The following is a 20,167-nucleotide window of genomic DNA, read 5'->3' on the forward strand; positions in this document are numbered from 1 at the left end:
TTACTATTTACTACTTTTACAAGCATTCAACCAATAATAGTGACAGCAACAATAATAATTTTAATAATCTGGCTTTGTTTACACTTTAGCTTTATGTGAAATCTGTACAGAATTATCATAATCATGAATTTGCAGATACTTCTTTGTAGTCCCCTTTACTGTACATAACAATTTATAAAACATACTATGCTCAGAATGAAGTCATAATTTGTTTCGGATGTGTTTAATCCTGCCATTGTTCCTAGAAGCTAATTACAGTGACAGAAACAGTTTGTCACAAGGGAATACATTCTGGTCTTGACTATATGTTACATTTAAGTTTTCTTTTTTTTTTTTTTTAATAGACAGATCCATGAGCAGGAGACAGGACGATATGTATACACGCCGGCAAACAACTAGGATGAGATTGTCCAAGTATGCAGCATATAACACCTACCATCACTGTGAACAGTGTCATCAGTATATGGGTTTCAATCCCAGGTACCAGGTAAAGATTTCCAGATATTACTCTGCAGATCAGAAACCAAAGCAGACACAACCCGAACACATTTTTGTGTACATTCACTTGTATTTGAACTGGCTTAGAAGTTGTATGCATGTGTTAAAAGCAGCTGATTTACAGATTTTTTTATTTCTTGAGGTTTGCCTGCCTTAACCAGACTGCAGGTTTGAGGATGTCAGAGGATTGATCCTTGCCTCATTTACACTAATTTATTCACTGCTGTAATCTGCATTGTACCTGTATACTACCCGTTCAAACTACTTTCCCAGTAAACTTTTCCCACTGGGACTTGTTCACATTTTCACCTGAGTAACTGCAAAAGATGCGACTTCTGATACAGGAGTAGCCCAGCATAGATTAGTCTATATGTGGCATAGAGACTGATATTACTCAGAGTTAAGTCTCCAATTTCCTGCCTATTAGAATGTGAGGAAGAAGGTATTAGCAGTGCAAATATTGGTTTTTATGTGTATTTCTGAAAGCCGAGAGTGTTCTGTAAGTATTGGTACCATCTGCAAAACGAAGCTGGAACAATGGTTTCAAAAGAGGGAAGAGTTTAATTTATAATTTTTTTAGTGTATGCTCTAGCCAAGGGGCATTGCTTAACACCTAATGAAACATGAGGTAAAATATAATGCAATACAGTAAGTGATTGTAGCCTTTTTGATAATGTTATAAATGTGTATTAACTACACTGAGACCTTGTAGTTTGACTCTAACCACTGGAATTATCCTATTTTTTCCCATCCTCAGCTTTATGAATCTACTCTGCATGCATTTGCCTTTTCCTATTCTATGCTGGGAGAAGAGATCCAGCTGCATTTTATCATTCCAAAGTCAAAGGAGCATCATTTTGTCTTTAGTCAACCAGGAAGACAATTGGAAAGCATGAGGCTACCACTAGTCACAGATAAGGTAGATGGATAATTATATTTATGGCCATATATGGGAGAGAGACACCACCAATTTTAAAATTTGGTGAATTAGCAATCTTTACACTTCTGGTCCTGCTGTCAAGAGATAATGAAGATATCCTGATACTAAGTTTGTATTTTCTCCCAGAAAGGGAGACATGAAGCAAAACTGTCAAGTCACCAATAAGCTGTTTCTTTTGCTCATTATCAGGGATGATCCTTTGGTATAAACACTCTCTTATCTGGGGCAAAAGGTCTTCGGTTATGGGTTTAAGATGTTAAAGTGAGAGTGGTTTCAGCAATGAGCCTGAGAGACATGGGGTTTTTATCATACTAAGAGGAAGCAATTTTTTATTGTAGAGGAAGGCAGTGGATTATCCTGTTTTATTCTGCATAAATGCTCAGTTTCCTTCATATAAAAATAAGGCTTTCAAAGAATCTTTATAATGGCTTCAAGACTGTCCAAAGAATCACGTCACACTTGTAGAAAACACTTTGTAAGGTCGTCCATCTGACAGACTATGCAAACTCTGATGTTGACCTTTACAGTGATTCCTAATATCCATGTCTAAGATGAAGCTGTGCCTTGCTCAGGCCACGCTACTTGGAGTATTGAAGCAATTTGTGGAACAGCAGTAAGCATTAGCACTCCTATCCTTGAGAAAATAAGCTGCTTTTAATAAACAATAATCAATCAATACCACCCTCCAGTTTGGGTTCTTATGTCCAGTTCAAGTTTGAAACAAGAGAACCCAGGAAACAACATAGCAGCAGCTGTGCAATGTGAGGATGAAACCTCCTGCTCTTCCTTACCCAGTAAACTTGTGCTTGGCTGCGCAGTCAGAACTGTGCACTGGGTCCTTGTGGATTCTTTTCCTGCTTTGGCCACTGACCTGCTTTGAGGCTTTGCCAAAACTATTTATTTTTCCTTTGCTTCTTTTTCTGTTCACTTGCTCCAAAATGGTGCCTGCAATCTTGCTGCAAGCTTGAAAAGTGCTGTGGGATATAGACCTAGATTATCAAACCATTATAAAATGTTTTTCTTGATCCACTTTAAATTCCCTTTCATGAACTCCATTGGCATCAAATCCATCATTTCGTGCTTTGGCAGTTTTAAATCTGGAGTGTTTAACTGTGAGGGCTTTTGAGAGTCTCTGTAAAGAGGCACACTTTCATTCTGGGTCCTTAATGACCTTAGTAGGAACCAGGCTAAAATCAGTTGCTCAGACTGGAACAGTCCTGGTTGTCTATAGAAACAGAGTTTCAGAAGCTGTACTATCAAACTTGGAAGCTAGTGAGATTCAATGCGTTCAAGATTGGGTGATAGCCAGTCAGAAGGGTTGTACTGCAGTTTTGGAGTAAGGTGTTCCTTACCATCTTATGTCGTATGGACCTAAATCCTTTTCCAGATCTAGCCTCAAGGTCCTTGTGCACTTGGAAGGTCAAGATTAGCTGTCCTAACCAGTCTACCACACTCTTCACCACTCAAATAAGCTAAGTGATAGAGTTTTCTTTTTCCCAACTCTTATAAAAGTTGTTTATTTTCCTATTAAGCCAATTTAAAATGTAGCAGTTTGTCCAGTGTCAGTGAATCTGATTTATTCTCCTGAAGGATCTGGTTCTCTTTATTTAAACATCACAGAAACTTGCATCTCTTTTTATTTACAGAGTGAAGATTACATAAAAAGCCCTACTTTTACTCCCACCACTGGTCGTCATGAACATGGACTCTTCAATTTATATCATGCAATGGATGGAGCCAGTCATTTGCATGTTTTAGTTGTCAAGGAATATGAAATGGCCATATATAAGAAGTATTGGCCCAACCACATCATGCTTGTTCTTCCAAGCATTTTCAACAGTGCAGGAGTAGGTAAGTATAACAAAAAGTTCTAACAAATGCAGACACACAACTTGGGCCCTTGAGGTGATGTTACTTAGCAGTGACATGTAGACACACACCTTGTAGCTAGCATATTTGATCTGGTGATCTGGATTCTCTTTGAAGACAATGTGTCATAGTTGAAGATGCAATTCACTTAATCCAGGTCACCTAAAACAAGCTAGATGAATTGCACCCTAGAAATATCTACTCTACTGATTTTAAAGGGAGCTGAGGTTGTTAACTCAGGTGGAGTTACCTACTCTGTTTCCTTGTGGAAATAAGTTATGTACTATTTGCATAGGCAGTGATGCACTGATTAGGTACCTCTCTTAGGTAGGTTCTGCTAATATATCTGTGAAATATTTAGCACCTTGCTTTTACTGCTGGTACAATTTATAGACAGCAGTAGTGACAAATGTTCAAAGTAGATTATCAAGGGAAATTGTTCCCGTGTTATTCAGTTGGTCAATCAACATCTCTAGATGTTTGCACTGAGATGCTAGTGGAACTAAATATCTGTTAGGTCAAAAGAATCCGTCGCTAAACCCTTAAAACACTAGCAAATCTTTACCACAGAAGTCAGACCTCAATTTGTGTGCTTCCCAGTGGGGTCCTATAAGTCACTTGCTGGGCAAGAGACAAAGTAAGTTGGCTCTGGGGAGTGTTACGGTGTTAAAACCTTCAGAGTAATTCATACCCTAGTCTGCAGAAATATTCACTTCAAAAGGCTTCCAAGTTAAAAGCAAACAATTTCTGCCCCTACTTTTAATCTGATGGATTATGTCCTTGGTTTCAGGTGCTGCACACTTCCTGATAAAAGAATTGTCTTATCATAATTTGGAGCTTGAACGAAATCGGCAAGAGGAGCTGGGGATAAAACCCCAGGATATTTGGCCTTTCATTGTCATTTCAGATGACTCCTGTGTTATGTGGAATGCAGTAGAAGTTGATTGTTCAGGAGACAGGAAAAGGTAAATAGGGTAATACATGGTTTTGCAGCTGATCTCTTTTAACCTTTCACTGTATATCGATTTTGAAATTATGTTTGATGTACTACAACTTTTACCCCGTACAAGCAGAGAATAATATTCGCCTAATGAGAGAAGTGTTTTCCCTTAGATATCTGCCTTTGCATGGCACATAGTTTAGTGCCTGTTTTTCATTCCTGTCCCCTGGGGGTTTAAGTGCCTTGCAGCCTTTGCTGTATAGCTTGAATCCAGTTCAAACTAGAGTTACTTGAACTGCAGATTTCAGACTCTGTAAACAATCCCTGATACACTGGGTAAGCACAGGCATTCACATGTACATTTTTTAACAGGCTTTTTCTAAGGAAGCTAAAAGACATTTCTGTGCAAATTGTACAAATGATTTCCTCTGGCTCTTTTGTCAGTCCCAGTCTGTATGGCTCATTTATTAGCTCCCCAAATCCCCAAACAAGTGTTTTTGTTTTCATTACTTTAGATCATTGTTTGTACTAGATATTTTTATCTATTCCCAGAATGGTGCTATGCAGGATTTACAGCAAACCTTCAAAGAGAACTAAACTCAGTGAAAACTGAGATTTATGAACCCTAGGGGTGAGCTAGAAGGATCTTATACTTTGCACTTAAGTTATGGCACAAAGTCAGCAACCCTCACAGAGTAATTTGGAACATTATCCAGGTAACTTTAAAGGTTTACATATCTGAGTGAGTATTTTGAAAGAACCAGACTAAGTTTCAGATCTGTCACACAGTTCCCAACACATAAACCCTGGTTAATTTTAAGTTTTGGTTAGAGTGAGAGACAAAAAGTTGCAGTAAAGACAACACTGAAGTTATCTACCTGATACTCATAACTACTTTTGACTGTTATGAATTTCTCTTCAGCTGAATGACATTCTGAATATTTTCTCTATACTTTAAAATTAACACATTTTTATAATTATTGTAGTGATTATACATGGACTGAAAGGAATGTTTCCTTGAAGCAAATTCTGCAACATATTGAAGCAACTCCCAATGTCACTCACTATGCCTTAATTGGGATGAGGAAATGGTCTAGTAAAACAAACAGGGCTGAGATCAAGGAGCCATTCTCCTGCTGCCACGTGCATGATTTCATCATGCTGAATGTCGATCTGACACAGAATGTACAGTACAATCAGAACAGGTAAGTGAATAAGTAGCATCTTTCAAAAGAGATAATGAACCAAATAAAGGAAGTTTTACAAAATTTCTTGTTGGTTTTTTGGAGAGGTTGTTAATGGGATGCAGACAGGTTTTGTTTTCTTACTGGTGGTTCAGATCCTTCCCAAATTGCCAGCAGTTGCAAAAAGACTTTCATTTCCATACGTCCAAATAAAATACTCATATTTGAATTACAGGGTAGTCACACTCAGCAGTGTGCCCTGCAGTATTGGTCCCCCAGTTGTCTAGTCCAAGTGGCCTTTTGGTAAACACTGTACTTCCCCTCCTGCCCACTTGGCTGCACTCCCTTCCAAAGGAAACAGGGGTGTATGGGTGAATGGTGCATAACCAAGTCTTGTTATGACATGGAATTGAGATATAGCTGGATAGCTGGGCTTTTTTTTTCACTGGAGCATACTGCACATGTGCTCATCAGGACAATCAGAAGAAAGGAATAAATAAACCTCGTTAATGTTGATGGTTGTTTCTCACATTCAGGTGTCTCAGAAATTCCACTTTTTTTTTTTTTCATTTATTGTGCCACATAGGATAAATCAGATTATAATACACAGTATCACCACAGTTACTAGAACTGTATCCACTAGGTATTTCATCTCACAGAATTTCACTGATCTATGTCTAATAAACTGTGGTTTTGGCCCCATTTCTGAGTCACAAGCATTTATTACAACCAAATGAAGTAGATATCACTAGAGGTGGGATTCCCTTGTCTAAAGCTGGTCTTTAGACACCACAGAATATGCAAGATGTCCATATGGGGCTGACAGGTATGACATGAAATCTACATGTGTTTTTTTGAAAGTTAGGTGGGATACCCCAGTTAATCTAAAATGGCTCTACACACCTAGACTTAGATAACTGAACATCAGTCACTACTTCTCAGGAGAAGTCTCCTATCTCTGGAAGATGTCTTTTGAAGTCTGAGTTTACTTATAACCACAGGGAAGCACTTTTGCTTTCATTATTCTGTAGATAAACAGATGACCTAAATTTCTACCATCACCAGCCTGACACTTTAAAGGAGCATTTTAAACTTGTTCTCGTGCATGTCCTAGTACAGAACGGTGCTCCCAGGCTGTCTAACTGTATTAACTTATGAAGCATTATGAAGGGCTAATGAAAAGAACAGCAACAAAGCAAATGATATGAGTACAGGCAGCAATGCTAAAATGTCAGGAATGCCAGATCACACCACCCGTTTCCTGCCTGTGTCTTTAAACCATGTGTGGCTCACCATAATCCTCTGTGTGGGTGCTGTCGAGCCTGAAGTATTGTATGACATTCCAAGCCTGGGCTGGCAAGAAAAAAGGTACATTTTAAAACACAGAGACATTGACAGTCAGGGATACCAAATATCCAAGTAAATATTACTAAGATCAAAGACAAGATTTTTAAAACCTATAATTAAATGCCATGTTTCTCACTGATGTCGACCGTTGCGGTCAGCTGTTGCTCAGCTCTCTTAAATCCAAGCCCTGGATGTTAATCTGATGGTTCTGCACATCATCCTGTTTTCTGTGTAATATATACGTTCAAAATGGAGAACTTTTTCCAAAGGCTGGAGTATTTGAATTTAGTCAGCTTTAGAAGTTTACCTTTTATTCTGTTCCATCTTATTTTTAAAATGGGTCAAATTTAGCTCAGGGGTGTTTGGCCTCATTCCGCTTAATTTATTCCTATGTCTCAGCAGTTCTGTTGTATTAAGAAAAGACTCCTTGTCTTCAAATAGTTTTTGTCTCTAATTGTATTCTAAGGGAAAAATGAGTAGTCCGAGACCTCTGTGCATTTGACAAATCAAATGTAGGGCCTCATCCATTTCTGTGGAGGTTTCTTTTTCAATAATTTCTTTGACCTGATTTAGGATAGTAACATATGTAGCCATTTTCTATGACTGCATTATTGTAGTAAAAGGCAAAGAAAATATTTTAACTCCTAGGTCTTTTTCCTGGCAATTTATTACCTTTCTCCTCCGCCTTTCCTCAGTGTTTCTGGTCCTTTCCCTCTCTAAGTGGTTCCTTCCCTCTTTCTGATCTTGCTGAACTCATTCTAGCCTAGTTTATTATTACAAAGCTGAAGCCTCTTTTCCTGATTGATAGGCACTGGTGAAGGGTCAGTATGTTTGACACCTGTCCTTTCTACGGTGATCAAAGCCCCTGAGTGCTTGTATTTGTTAGTATGTGATGAGAGACCTTCCTCTGAACTGCTATGATTTTATTCTTTCCAGATTTACGTGTGATGATGTTGACTTCAACTTGCGTGTCCACAGTGCTGGCCTTCTCATCTGTCGGTTCAATCACTTCAGTGCCATGAAAAAGCAAATTGCAGTAGGAGGACAGCGATCCTTCCACATTAAGTCTAAGGTGGTAACTGAGACCTCTGTTTCATTATTGTTAAAATTCTGTTTTCCTTTTTTGTACCCTGTAACCAAGAGAGCTGAGGTATTTTGGTGCATCACCAGTTGCCAGTAATGGGGTATGTCTGCCATGTGTTGGTTTTTTTACATTTATTTCTGAAATCCACAATATTCTTGACATAAATGCACCTTTCCTGAATCATTTTCCTTTAAAACTATTAAAAACACCTAAAGTGTCTCTTTACAATCCAAGTAACCATTTACTATGAGTTTTTTATCTATAGCTATTGAATTGCTCATCTTCGTATGACTTCATATGTAGGAGTATGGGTTCTTTGGGTTCAAAGAAACCTCAAAGACTCTATAAATACAAATATAATTCTGTGAAACTCTGAAACTTTTTTTGGTAGCAGATATTTTTGGCTGAATGACTTTGCTTCTTATATAAATCTTAGATTTGTAGGATAGAGATATATTTTATACAAACCAAAATTCAGATAAGTACAACTTGATTGATCAGATTGATCTATATCAGAAATATTTTTTCCTCATAGGTATCTGACACTCCAGTTTCAATCTCCCCTGCTCAGTACATTTGTGCTCCTGACAGCAAGCATACCTTCTTGGCAGCACCTGCTCAATTGCTCCTTGAAAAATACCTCCAGTATCACAGCCATCGCTTCTTCCCTCTCTCACTGAAGAATTATAGCCATCCAGTGCTATCTGTGGACTGTTACCTTAACTTAGGACCACAGGTACTGAACAAAATTATCTTCAAGCAGCTCTAGAAGTGTATAGGCTATGTTTTGAATGAGTTTGTTGATGCATTACTTAGTAATAGTTAGAATCAGGTATTACATCCCTATAATATTAAAGTCGGATTCTTAGTCCTATAGACATATTATTAGAGGCTTCAAATAAAATACATGGAGAACAATACCAGAGTTGTCCTAAATACTAATATAGTCTGTGAATTATATTAGATTCTGAATTAACACAGAGCACATTTTTAACACTCAGCACAGAGATGAGTGTTTTCTCAGTCTGCTATAATTTGGCCCTTCCTACAGCAAATTTCTTCCACAAGAGTGTTTTACAAATACTAGCTAGCCCTTAGAAAGCACTTCAAACCACAAATGTTTTAGTTCATTTTTGACTGATAAGCTTGAGGCAGAGAAGCAAATACCAAGAAAACAGTGAGAATGGGAGAAGCTGACATTAGATCTCAGGAGCTGTTGGCTCTCTGATGAGTTTGGATCTAAAGCCAAGGTCATGCTTAAACTCAAATGTAGGTTGGATAGAAGTGTGATACTAAGGTGGTGTTGTTCAGGAGAGAGAAACCTTTTACCTTTTCACCTGACTTGAATACTAAATGAAATTCAGTCTTGCTGGATTTACTAAACTTCTTTACAAAAACAGCTGTGTAATGACCTTCCCATATATGCTGCTCCCAGAACATTTTGAACTATATTTTTAATTTCCCTTCTGGCTGAGCTCTTAGAGGTCTATGTTCCCACCATGTTTGGAAAAACAAACTCTGTGGAAGGGCACTGTACTGTTACTGTCTTCATCCATAGCATCCTTTCAACTCTAACCCATTCAACACATGAAATGAGTTCAATTCTGATCTGGAATTGTTATCTGAGCTGGAATATAATACAATAGGATTGAAGGAATATGGATAAATATAGGCATCCTGGGCCAGAGTCTCAGTTGCTGTGGGTCAACCTTCCTCCATTGAATCATGGTGATTTATGCCAGATGAGGGTCTGCCCCAACTAAGTAACAAAGTCTTGTGTGGAAGATTCCTTAATTTAAATTTATAAGTCCTGAAAGAGTGCTATAAATATTCCCAGTGCCTAGTGGATTTGGGGACTAGCCATAAAAAAAACCTAGACAAGAGGAAACCCTATGCATTTATGTATATGCACACCTCTACTGACTTGACTAATCCTATTTTAATGGAAATTAAATTAGTAATTTCTAAAGGGTTCTTTTTGTGTCTGACTGCACAGTTACTATATTTACTCATGTGTAGATAAACTGTGTTGGGCAGGTCACAGCATTATGGTTGTGGGGAGCTATTGTTACTGCAGCTTTCAAACCCTATCACAACTAAACCTCATGATAATAATAGTAATACATAGTAATGACTAATACATAGTTATGAATAGTGCTTTTATGTAGATTTTTAATAAGTAGGGGGATGTTTCAGAAGGAACTACATAGATCACAATATTTGGAGCTGGAAAGCAAGTCTGAATTTGAATTGGGTGCGACTACTGAAAGCTTGGTATCAGGTCTTAGCTTTATGTAGAAGGTTGAAAAATGTTAAATTTTTTCCCCCTCTCCCAATCAGATTGCGGTTTGCTACGTGAGTTCTCGGCCTCACTCTCTGAATATCAGTTCCTCTGGTTTGACATTCAGTGGTCTCCTGCTATACCTCTGTGACTCCTTTGTTGTAGCCAGCTTTTTGAAGAAGTTTCATTTTCTTAAAGGTGAGCTGCAATAATTTTATTACAGAGAATTATATGACCTGGTCTCTGGGAACCTGGGGAAAAATGTATTTTATATGAAAATATATGTGCATATATATGTATATGCATGTATTCATATTTGTCTTTATACGTCCCACCCATCTTTGATGCTTGATCATGCTGGCTCTGTACTATAGTAAACTGGTATATAACAGTGCTGTAAATTCTGCAGATTTCTAAGTGAGGGAGGAATGTTGAATCCATATCATTATGCCTGGTGTTTATGCACAACTCCTTACTTTATGTTTGAAAACTGAGCATTTAAGGTTTGTGTAGGAAGCATTTACCTATTGTGTTCTTGCAGGTTTTCTAATTTTTGATAGAAAATGGGTGATGGACAAGCCTCCATCAAAATCTTTTTACTATCCTTGGAAATAGAATCTGGCTCATTTAAAATTTATTCCTAACAACCAGTTTCTTCGTGTTGTCCTTATGATGGTGGATAGCAGTGGAGACAAATAACTTCCATTTGTATTGCAGGCAGTCACATTGCAAACTGCTTTTGGCTTGTTCTGCTAACTTAGGCATTTAGCACTCTGGGGATTTGTTTCACTCACAACTATAACTGTCACTGGAGGAAGAACACCGAGGCAAATGCCTTCCTGAAGCAGGCAGAGTTGTTATTAACTGCTGTGTTCTTTGTTGCAGTTCATACAGTCTCATGTAGGTATGTGTAGCACAGTGCAAATTGGGGTATACAGTGCTTTTACCTGAAGCCACATGAGTGACGCTGCCTGTGCTCATTCTGGAGCAGTGTCCACATTTTAATCAGCCTTTAGTTTCTCTAACAAGGCTATCAGACTAACTGCAAATGAAAGCAGTGCTTTTGTACTGCATTTTTTGAGTGACCAGAGGCTATCAATCATTTTCATTTTGCATAAACCAGACAATTTTTATAGTGTGCAGCACAAAGTGTATTTTATTCGGGATTTTTCCATCCCCTTTGGCAGTCTACTTGATTTTTCTAACCCACCACATGAGCATTAAACATCACATGACTGTCTGTCTGGTTTCTTTTATTATATTCTCAGCTTTTTTTTTTTTATGTCTTGGGCATTTCCACTTCATCTTATTCAGATTATTGAATGCTGGCAAGGTAATTATTTCCTCTTAATTGAGCACTTTTCTCAGAAGCCAGGAAATCATGCATGCAAGTTAAAATGGTATCAGCATGCCAGTCAAGACAGTTGATATTGTTTACTAAAATATGATATTTCTTACTTTGGCATTGTGGATTTGCCTGTGTCCATAGCCAAACAGACCAGATTCTTCTTTGACAGCACATTAGTCTACCAATCCAAAAAGTTTGTGATTAGTTTTAAGGACATGTTTAGACAATTTCTGGTCAGCAAAGCACAAAGAGCTTAGGCAGACATCATGGTGATTGACTTGTGGTGTAAGTGTTTTGCTAAGTGAGGTTTTCATTCAACAAGGTAATGATAGTAGGGCTAGAACAGTAATGGATGTAGGGCTGTATCTTGTTTTCTGCCAGGACTCATTACCACCTGCTTAGACCTGACAGTTTTACCCTTCCTTACCTTAAAGAATAGAGAATGTATTGTTAGTCCTGTTTACTAGATGAATACTAGATACCTCAAGTTACATAAGAAGATCCTGATAAATGAGAAGCTGAACATAGCTCTCCTTCAATCCTACATGAGTGTCTTAATTTTCTCCCAACCCCATTTGTAACTCCTGTTGTGAAAGTGGTGGAGTTCTACATACGAAGGGGTGGTGGAAGATGGGTGATCTGAGAACAAGGAATGGATACTCACGTGCATTTCTTTTTAACTGTTTGCTTAGGTGCCACCCTGTGTGTGATTTGTCAAGATCGCAATTCTCTTCGCCAGACTGTTGTCCGACTAGAGCTGGAAGATGAATGGCAGTTCCGACTGCGGGATGAATTCCAGACTGCCAATGCAAAAGAGGACAGACCACTTTTCTTCCTGACTGGACGACATATTTAATTGAAAAGAGACACATTTCCTGAATGATACAAGAGACTGATTGCCACCATCTTATTAAATGACTTCTGAGACTCTCTGCTTTCTGAACAGAAACAGGACCGTTTTTCATTGTTTATTCAAATGAAATCTAATCAGACTATTTATGCTCATATTTCCAAACTTTGAAGTGACTTTTCTAATTTAATTGTCTGATGGAAGTCATTCCTAATTCCTGGGAGAGATGCAAAAACTTACTACTCCCCATGGCAGAAATAATTTTGGATCAGAAGGGAGGTCAATGGGTGCACCACTTCTGTGACAAAAAAAACCACATCCAAGTTCATAAGCAAGAATTTTAGAAAACTTTTGGACATTCCAGAAATAGGAAATGTAAATTTAGGAGCAGATTTTATTTTACAAGTCTTATTTATGTAACAGTTGGCACAAGGCAACAGGAATTGTTACAGTTTTGTAGTATACTGCTACTGATTGATCCAGGTAGGCTTTTATATGAAGATTTGTAAAGTATATTTCTTGAATAGTGGGAACTCAGTTGGAACCTTAATTTTTTGGAACAGGTGCCACACTGGATAGTTTTACCATACAGGACTCTTGAGATAGAAGCATAATTATATGTCTGGTTTTATTAGCATAAGGAAGAGAGTCAAGAAAGTAGATTTTAAAATGAGATCTGAATATTTAAACTTGAAACTGAAATTACCTTGAGTAATTGAAGAGATCAAATGGTGAGACTGACCTGCAAGTGACTTACTTATTCCATCTAGAACAGTGATGTTTTCTGATTTCTGATTAAATTGTTGCACTGGCTGCAGACTTCAAGCTGGGCCCAGTGCACTCAGGACAGCAGATGAGACAGTTCTGAAACACTCCCAATACACTTTCTGGGGATATTTTCTTGCCAAGGTGCTTCAAAAGAGTGAGAAAATGGAGACTACATTTCTGAGGAATTCAGGTAGAAATCTAAAAATATGTTCTAGAATGGCACCAGGCATCACAATGTTTTGTACACTCTAAATGTGAAGTCAGTGACCACGGTCTTTGTCTAGGTTTTTGGAAACACTCCGAGTTGCAAACTTCCTGTTTGTCTTTATAGAATCAGTGTTGACTTCACTCAGTCCAGGTGCAGGAAGGATGAGTATAGACATTGACAGAAGACCTCTAATATTTGGGCAGTCCTTTCTTGCGGGATACACCAATGGGAAGATCATTGATTTTATACTGATGAAATGCCATTAGGTGGCTGAGTCCATTACAGTACTGGCCTTGAAATGCAGATATCAGTGTGACTATGCCAAAGAGCTAATTTAGGTTCATTTACAGGGAAAAGGTAAGTTCTGTAAGTCTGAGAAACTTAGATCTCTATTTATAAGGTAACTTCTAGAAATCAGTGTATTTCTATATTTCATTGTCCTTGTTTCAGAGTGCAAATTCACTTTAAGTTTTGGGAAGGAAGGCAAGCATTGTCCTATGTAAATAGTACTACCTGTTCAGTTTTCACCAGTTGATAAGTTAATTTAAACTTTTTTAAAGAAGTGTGACATTCATGTCTAATCCATCCTTTATAAATAAAGTTCATGCTGCATGGACATCTGTCTTTGTGATGTACAGGACCATGAAGTATGCTTTTGTAAGGGAAAAAAAAAAGAAAAGGGTTGGCAGAAAGGAGTTAATATAATTAAGGAATGCCTTGAACTGATCAAAAGAAAGTATAGTACTGCTTAATGGCCTAAAGCATAATGCAGCCTCAAAGGCATAAGAGTTTTTACAAGAACTCAGAACTAAAGATGGCGGGTTGATACCTCCTTTCCTGTAACCAAATACTTAAACAACTTATACCAAGTGTCTGTTAATGTTTCCTGTGTTTTAGATCTGAGATTTGCTTTGCGAGTCTTTAGATGCCCATTTTCTCCAAGAAACTGAAAAAAGGCCTAAAGTATATACTAATAAATAAATTTTAAAAATCATGTCCTTTCTTAACATTCTCTTTTGCCACAAGGCCTTCAGAACTTTGACAAAATGCAGCTGCTAGTGGGCTGAAGCCGTCATACTCCTGAGTGTTGTTTCACCTTTAACCTTTGCTCCATGAGATAACTACCTAGTGTATCTTGTCTACCAGATAGGAGTCTCAGGACCTGGCCTTACCAGACGTATCTTTATCATGGGACCAACTGCAATCATTGTCCATCATGGAGTATATACATAAGCAATTGTATATGGCAAAACTTGCTTGCGCGGCCCATTGTCTGATGGATCACATCCTGTTATATGACCAGATATGCACTTACATGTGACCAAAATGCAGTTGCTTCTGATCATACAAGCATCTATGCACCCAATATGGTAGAAAAATACGGCATTTTGTTCACAAGATGCCAAAAAAGTAATGATGGATGAGTCAGGAAGAGCCGCTCTCCAGAGTTCCATCCTAAAGCTTCTTCTTCCCTGACCTAGTTTACAAGCTAAGCTCCCTTAGAGTGCAAGCTTTCAGGGAGAGGGACAACGTAAGGTTTGTGTCCAACTGGGCCTCTGAGGTGATACAGTAGCACAGATAAATAACAGTGATAAATAAAAGCAAATCTGTTTCTGTGGGACTGGCATCCTGTGCTGCAACTTCTTTGTGCTGCAGTTGTTTACCACAGCTGAATGTGTAGGGCTGGGAACCCAGGTCCCAGCTCCACCCTTCTCTTGTCTTGCCTTTCGTGGGAGGGGATTATCAGCTTTCAGTCCCAGTGACCTTTGCGAGCAAACTTGGCCCATTCCCATTATGTACACAAACCTTTTAAATATTTCTTTTCTGATTTTGGACTTTGCAAGAAAAGAGAGCTCTCCATCACATGGATTGACTTGATAGTGTAGTAGCAAACAAAATAAAAGGCATTGCCTGCATGCATTTACAGACTTTTTACAGCCTCTACCTTCTTCTTTAGTGCCTTCCATGCTTGCTGGTTTAGTTATCCACTATTATCACCTGCAGATAGTATTGTTAGCATGTTCTGTATTGTGTGTTAGAGAGTGAAGTACTTTATGATTCAGCTTCTGCAAAAGACGGTATCCAAATATAGAGAAGGTTACTGGGAAGGTGACATTAGTTTCCTTCTTACCATCCTCTCTCCACTACCAAAGTGCTCTTCACAAGCATTTAAGCACTAATGTCTGGTATCTAATCATCTGGGCATTACAGATGATTTGAACACTAGACAATGTAAGGAATTTCATCCTTCCCTAGCAAGTGCCTCCGGTTGTGGTGGTAGGGAATGTACAGATCTCGGCTCCCACTCTGCATCTAAAAGCAGCTGCTAAATATTGCTTGAGAGGGAGTTGCTTTTCAAAGGCTGTATCTGTGACACACTGTGGTGAAATCTGTCGCTCACTCAAAAAGAAAGATGTACAACTAATAGAGAAACAACCCAAGGAGGGGTCAGGGGAGAGCTCCACTGGGTGGAAAATGGACAGCAAGGGAAGTGGGGGCTATGAACAGAGGCAGCAGCACAGAGGAAGCTGGGAGGCAAGTAGGGCTCCTGGCTGCGTTAGGAAGTGTTTGCTGGGCACAAGGACCCTGGGCAGGGGCTGCATGTGGTGCAAAAGAATCAGGATTTTCATGCCAGGGGGAATTCAGGTGGGTGGCATAAGCACCCAGCTCAATGGGTCCCGGCCATCTGCCGCGGACTGCGGGGCTGGGCAGGCTGCGGGGCTTGGCGGGTGGTCTCGAGACATTGCTCCTTCCTAGGCTCTGTGCCCCAGCCACTGCCACGACACCTGTAGCAGAAATGACAATGCTGGAGCTGATTTTCAGAGCGGTAAGGCATTGCAATTATCTGAAAGACCAACCACGCACTGCTTGGCAGCGATCAGAGTCCTGCACGCTGGCAGTCACCCACACACCCACACCACGGCCTTTCGCCGCACCACGCGCAATCCGCCACTCTGCCACCAGAGTCCTCCGCTCACACGTCATCCCCCACCCCTCAGCAACCAGCCTTAATATTTCATCAACTGTCACTGAAATATCGTGGCTATGTTGGTGAGAAATAAAATCTGTATTCTTTCCTTTTTCGTACTTCCTTAAGGAGACAGCTCTTCGACGAGAAGTAGAACTAGTCCCAGACATCCTCTGCCTGTTGACTGTCTTCTACTCCTTATCCCTGCTACAGTTTTCATGTGAAGAAATACTCAGTGGTTCTAGTCATTTGCAAATGCTTTTATAACCTTTCTGGTCCTGTTTTGACAGTGCCCCAAATAACCATTGACGATTGTGGAGGACACAGCTCCAGGAGTTTTGATGCAATAGTCCAATTGCTGGCATTGCCCACTGCTGACATATTATTCAGTAAGGGAGTGATGGGGTGTTGGATATAACAGTGAGACTCCTGCTCATTGAGAAAAAGATGGTTGGAATCAACTACTATGATCTTAAGAAAGCAGCTTCATAAAGCTGCTTCATATGTAAAAGCGTTTTTGATAAATATCCTCAAGAAAATTGGAATTTTTTATTTAGATTTACATAGTGTTATAAACAGAAGTAAATTTCTTCACACTTGTTACATGACTGATGTGTTGATTATGCACTTAAACTCTGAACATACTAAGGAGGGTTAATTCTGGCAGTGTCTGCTGAAGTGCTATAGAAAATGTTGAGTGGCCCTGTTAACAGCAATTTAACAATTTTCTTTATACTTAGAGACAATGGGATTGATAGGAAAGTGAGTTTTCACTTGTTACTACCTACAGGGACCAGTAACGGTTTGGAGAACAGTTATTGGCTCACAGACTATTGCAGTAACCACAGGATTAATTCTGCATCATATGATACCTATGCAGAACGTGCTTTTGCAAACACACAGAACCTGTTTTTTGGTGATGGTGTGATTTCTTTCTATTCAAACTTAAATTATTATTGTAAATACTGTTGATTTATCAGCCATAAATTTCATAGATCTGTCCCAGACAAGATGGCATCTGTGTTGGGGCATGTTGGCAGTGTTGTGTATGAAATCCCCTACTAAGCTCACCATTGGGCTGAACATGCAGCATCTTGAATCTTACCTCTGCAGGAGATGCAAAACTAGAGAGTTACAACTCAGCAGTAAGGTAGATTTTATTCTTGCTTTCTTAATATAGCCCTATTTCAGGTACCAAGGTGCTATAAATTGCTATGGCTGTTTATGAGACAGAAGCCTTTTACAGAAAGAAAATAGAGAAGAGGAGTTCCATACACTTTGTCCATGGCAACTGCAGTAATGTGAAAAGGCTGGAGAAACTTAAAACTATTTTGGGTGAGTGATGCTGTCCCAATACAGTAGAGTTGTGATTGTATTTAACAATATCTTAAATTAATCTTAAAGTTAAACAATTATTCTATTAAAAATAAGATGACATAATCTTATCAGTTCAACACAATGAAGTTCACATGAAGGTTACCATGAGCTAATATTACTATATTTTAATATTCTGTGATGATTACAAGCGGTTTTTTCCTTCTCATGATACAGCACTTACAAACACTGTTTATAAAAAGAAGTTGGCTCCTGTTTACCCTGTGTCATCATGCAGTGAAATCATTAGGCAATGTTTAAAACTGACAGCAAGATTTCTGTTTACACTGCATAATTATCCAATGAAACTTGTTGCTACAGGATGTCACAGAGATTACGAGCTGAACAGGAGTCCAAAAACCATTGTGAAGCTTTTGTGAACTGTGAGTCTGAGAATAATTTCTGTGAATTTTGTGTCAGCCCCGTGTTCCACGTGTGTCTTTGGTTGAAAACACCAACTGGGGAAGTAGCAGCAAAGTTGTGAAGTCCTGGGAGTGGGGAAATGGAAAGGGAGTGTGGGAAAAGCAGCTGCTGGGGCTGTGGGGGAGCACTGGGAAGGAGGCAAAGAGACCGTGGCTTGGCTATGAGGACATGGCAGCAGAGGAGGCGGGAAGGGGAGCAGGTGGTGGGAACAGCAACCGTGGAAAAAGGTTGGGAACCACTGTCCTCATTTATGAAAATTATGGAGAAAGCTCTTTTTACATCTGGTTATTATTCCATTTCTGGATATCTTGATCAGAAGTGTTTGGTGATGGCCACCCTTGGACATAGCATACCAGACTATCAGATGCATTGATCTAGGAACAGCAGTCGTTGGGTTCATGTATGTTGCACAGAAGAAATGCTCGTACTTGTTAGTGCTTCTGGGTGAAAGCAGAAAGATCCTGAAGTTGGGTGGCGCAGAATATGACAAAGGCTTCAGAAATACAGTGTGCTGGGAAAGATGCACAGCTGCTTCTTGAAGAGTTTTATAAATAAACATTATGTAACATATTACAATGATTTAAACAGTATTTCTGATAGATTGTTATACTTACCCATCACAGCTTGAAAGCAAATTTAACAGAAGAAATGGGTGGGACGGTGGAAAACTACTCCAACAAACAGTGGTTCCTATCTTTTAAGTTTAGTGAATAGATCTTTCAGCAGAGGCAGGAATGCCATTGAAATTCATTAGGTGTGGCATTTCCCTGTTTAGCTGAAATGAGAAGAATTGTATTGAATTTCCTTCCCTGAAATTGTTCCAGAAAGAAAATGTGATCTGTCAGATAGCTAATAAATGGGTTTCTGTGCTCACAGTCTTAACATTTGGTGTACAACAGTACAGTTGTTGAGTAACTTGAGCATCTTGGTAACTTAAGTGCTGTGCTGCTTTCTCTTGGAAGTGTTAGCCTACAACTGGAGAGTGACTTGGTTACTGGGCCACTTCAGATTCTGAGTTTCTAATGTAAAACGTGAAAGAGTCTAGGTAAACATCAATTTTTCTGAAAATTAGGTCTCTTCCAGATGTCTTCCAAGTCAATGTCCTGTGATCCTGTCACCCATCAGGCTGGAACCAGTGGGCCAGAATGGCAGAGCTTCAGGGGCAGGAGCAGGTCCAAGCTGGCAGCACGAGGCTGCGTGACAGTGCAGGAGGGATGCTGAGGGCAGCCCAGCAGCCTCCCATAGGCCCAGTGAGTAACTGGAGTGAGCCAAGAGTGTGTTGCTTGCACCTGATGCCTGTCCTGTGATGCAAACTGACATTCCCTTTGCCATGTCAGACATTTGCAGCAGTCTGGCAGCTCTGTTAGTTTTGGTTGATGCATGGGAATAGCACTTCGTTCCCAATACTCCCAAAGCTTAAAGGCAACTCCATGCAGCAGTGAGCTTCCCTCTCACCTGGGATGTCACAGCTCTTCTTGAGACCCCAGAATAAATTGTTTTAGGAAACTGTTTGAGACTTTTAAAAGCCCTGCATGTTGTAGTTTGGGATAAGGAGGATGACGGAGGCAGGTACAGCTGATGCTGATGTTGCTGTTGAAAACAACACACTGTCAAACCACAGCCCATGTGACTGTGATACCCTAATCCTCAAGTAGACAATGTCTGGTGGGCTGCCAACTGTCAGAGAGGGCTAGCACTTCTTAATCTTCTCTATCGTTACATGCTGCCCAGCTTAGTGACGCTCACAGTGGTGAGAGACCACGCGCTGGCCACAGGCTATTTCTCTACTTAATGCTATATTTCCAAAGTTTTCTTTTTCCACCATTTAATTTTTTTTCCTACTTACTGAATTTGCATATAGCTTAAGGTTAAATATCAAACATGGCTGGGCATATTTGTTCATTTGATGATCATTATCAGCTCATAGCTAATGCTAGGACTCTCCTGCACTGGTGTGCTATAAATAGCCCATTTTGTTATATAACTCAGCGGAAAGACTTATAAGCCTTTGCCCAAAGTCAGACTTGTATCAGAAGGGTTCAGGGGTTTTGATAACAATTTTATTTCACCTGCTACTGCAGCTGG

General features: G+C 39.4%; 1 protein-coding gene across 2 annotated transcripts in view; it reads left to right on the top strand.

Annotated features, from left to right (window-relative positions):
* Positions 1-12,631, top strand: part of GREB1 (growth regulating estrogen receptor binding 1) — a 58,202-nt gene extending 45,571 nt beyond the window's left edge. For both annotated transcript variants that reach the window (XM_074820804.1, XM_074820805.1), the window contains exons 24-32: positions 345-487; positions 1,256-1,417; positions 3,085-3,289; positions 4,098-4,272; positions 5,234-5,452; positions 7,715-7,850; positions 8,398-8,598; positions 10,203-10,341; positions 12,184-12,631. In XM_074820804.1, coding sequence (XP_074676905.1) covers positions 345-487; positions 1,256-1,417; positions 3,085-3,289; positions 4,098-4,272; positions 5,234-5,452; positions 7,715-7,850; positions 8,398-8,598; positions 10,203-10,341; positions 12,184-12,347 — 1,544 coding nt within the window. In that variant the 3' untranslated portion in view covers positions 12,348-12,631. The remainder of the gene's footprint in view (positions 1-344; positions 488-1,255; positions 1,418-3,084; positions 3,290-4,097; positions 4,273-5,233; positions 5,453-7,714; positions 7,851-8,397; positions 8,599-10,202; positions 10,342-12,183) is intronic.
* The last annotated feature ends 7,536 nt before the right edge of the window (positions 12,632-20,167 follow it).

The sequence above is a fragment of the Strix aluco genome, chromosome 3 (assembly GCF_031877795.1).
Source record: "Strix aluco isolate bStrAlu1 chromosome 3, bStrAlu1.hap1, whole genome shotgun sequence".
In the NCBI taxonomy this organism is placed as follows: Eukaryota; Metazoa; Chordata; class Aves; order Strigiformes; family Strigidae; genus Strix; species Strix aluco.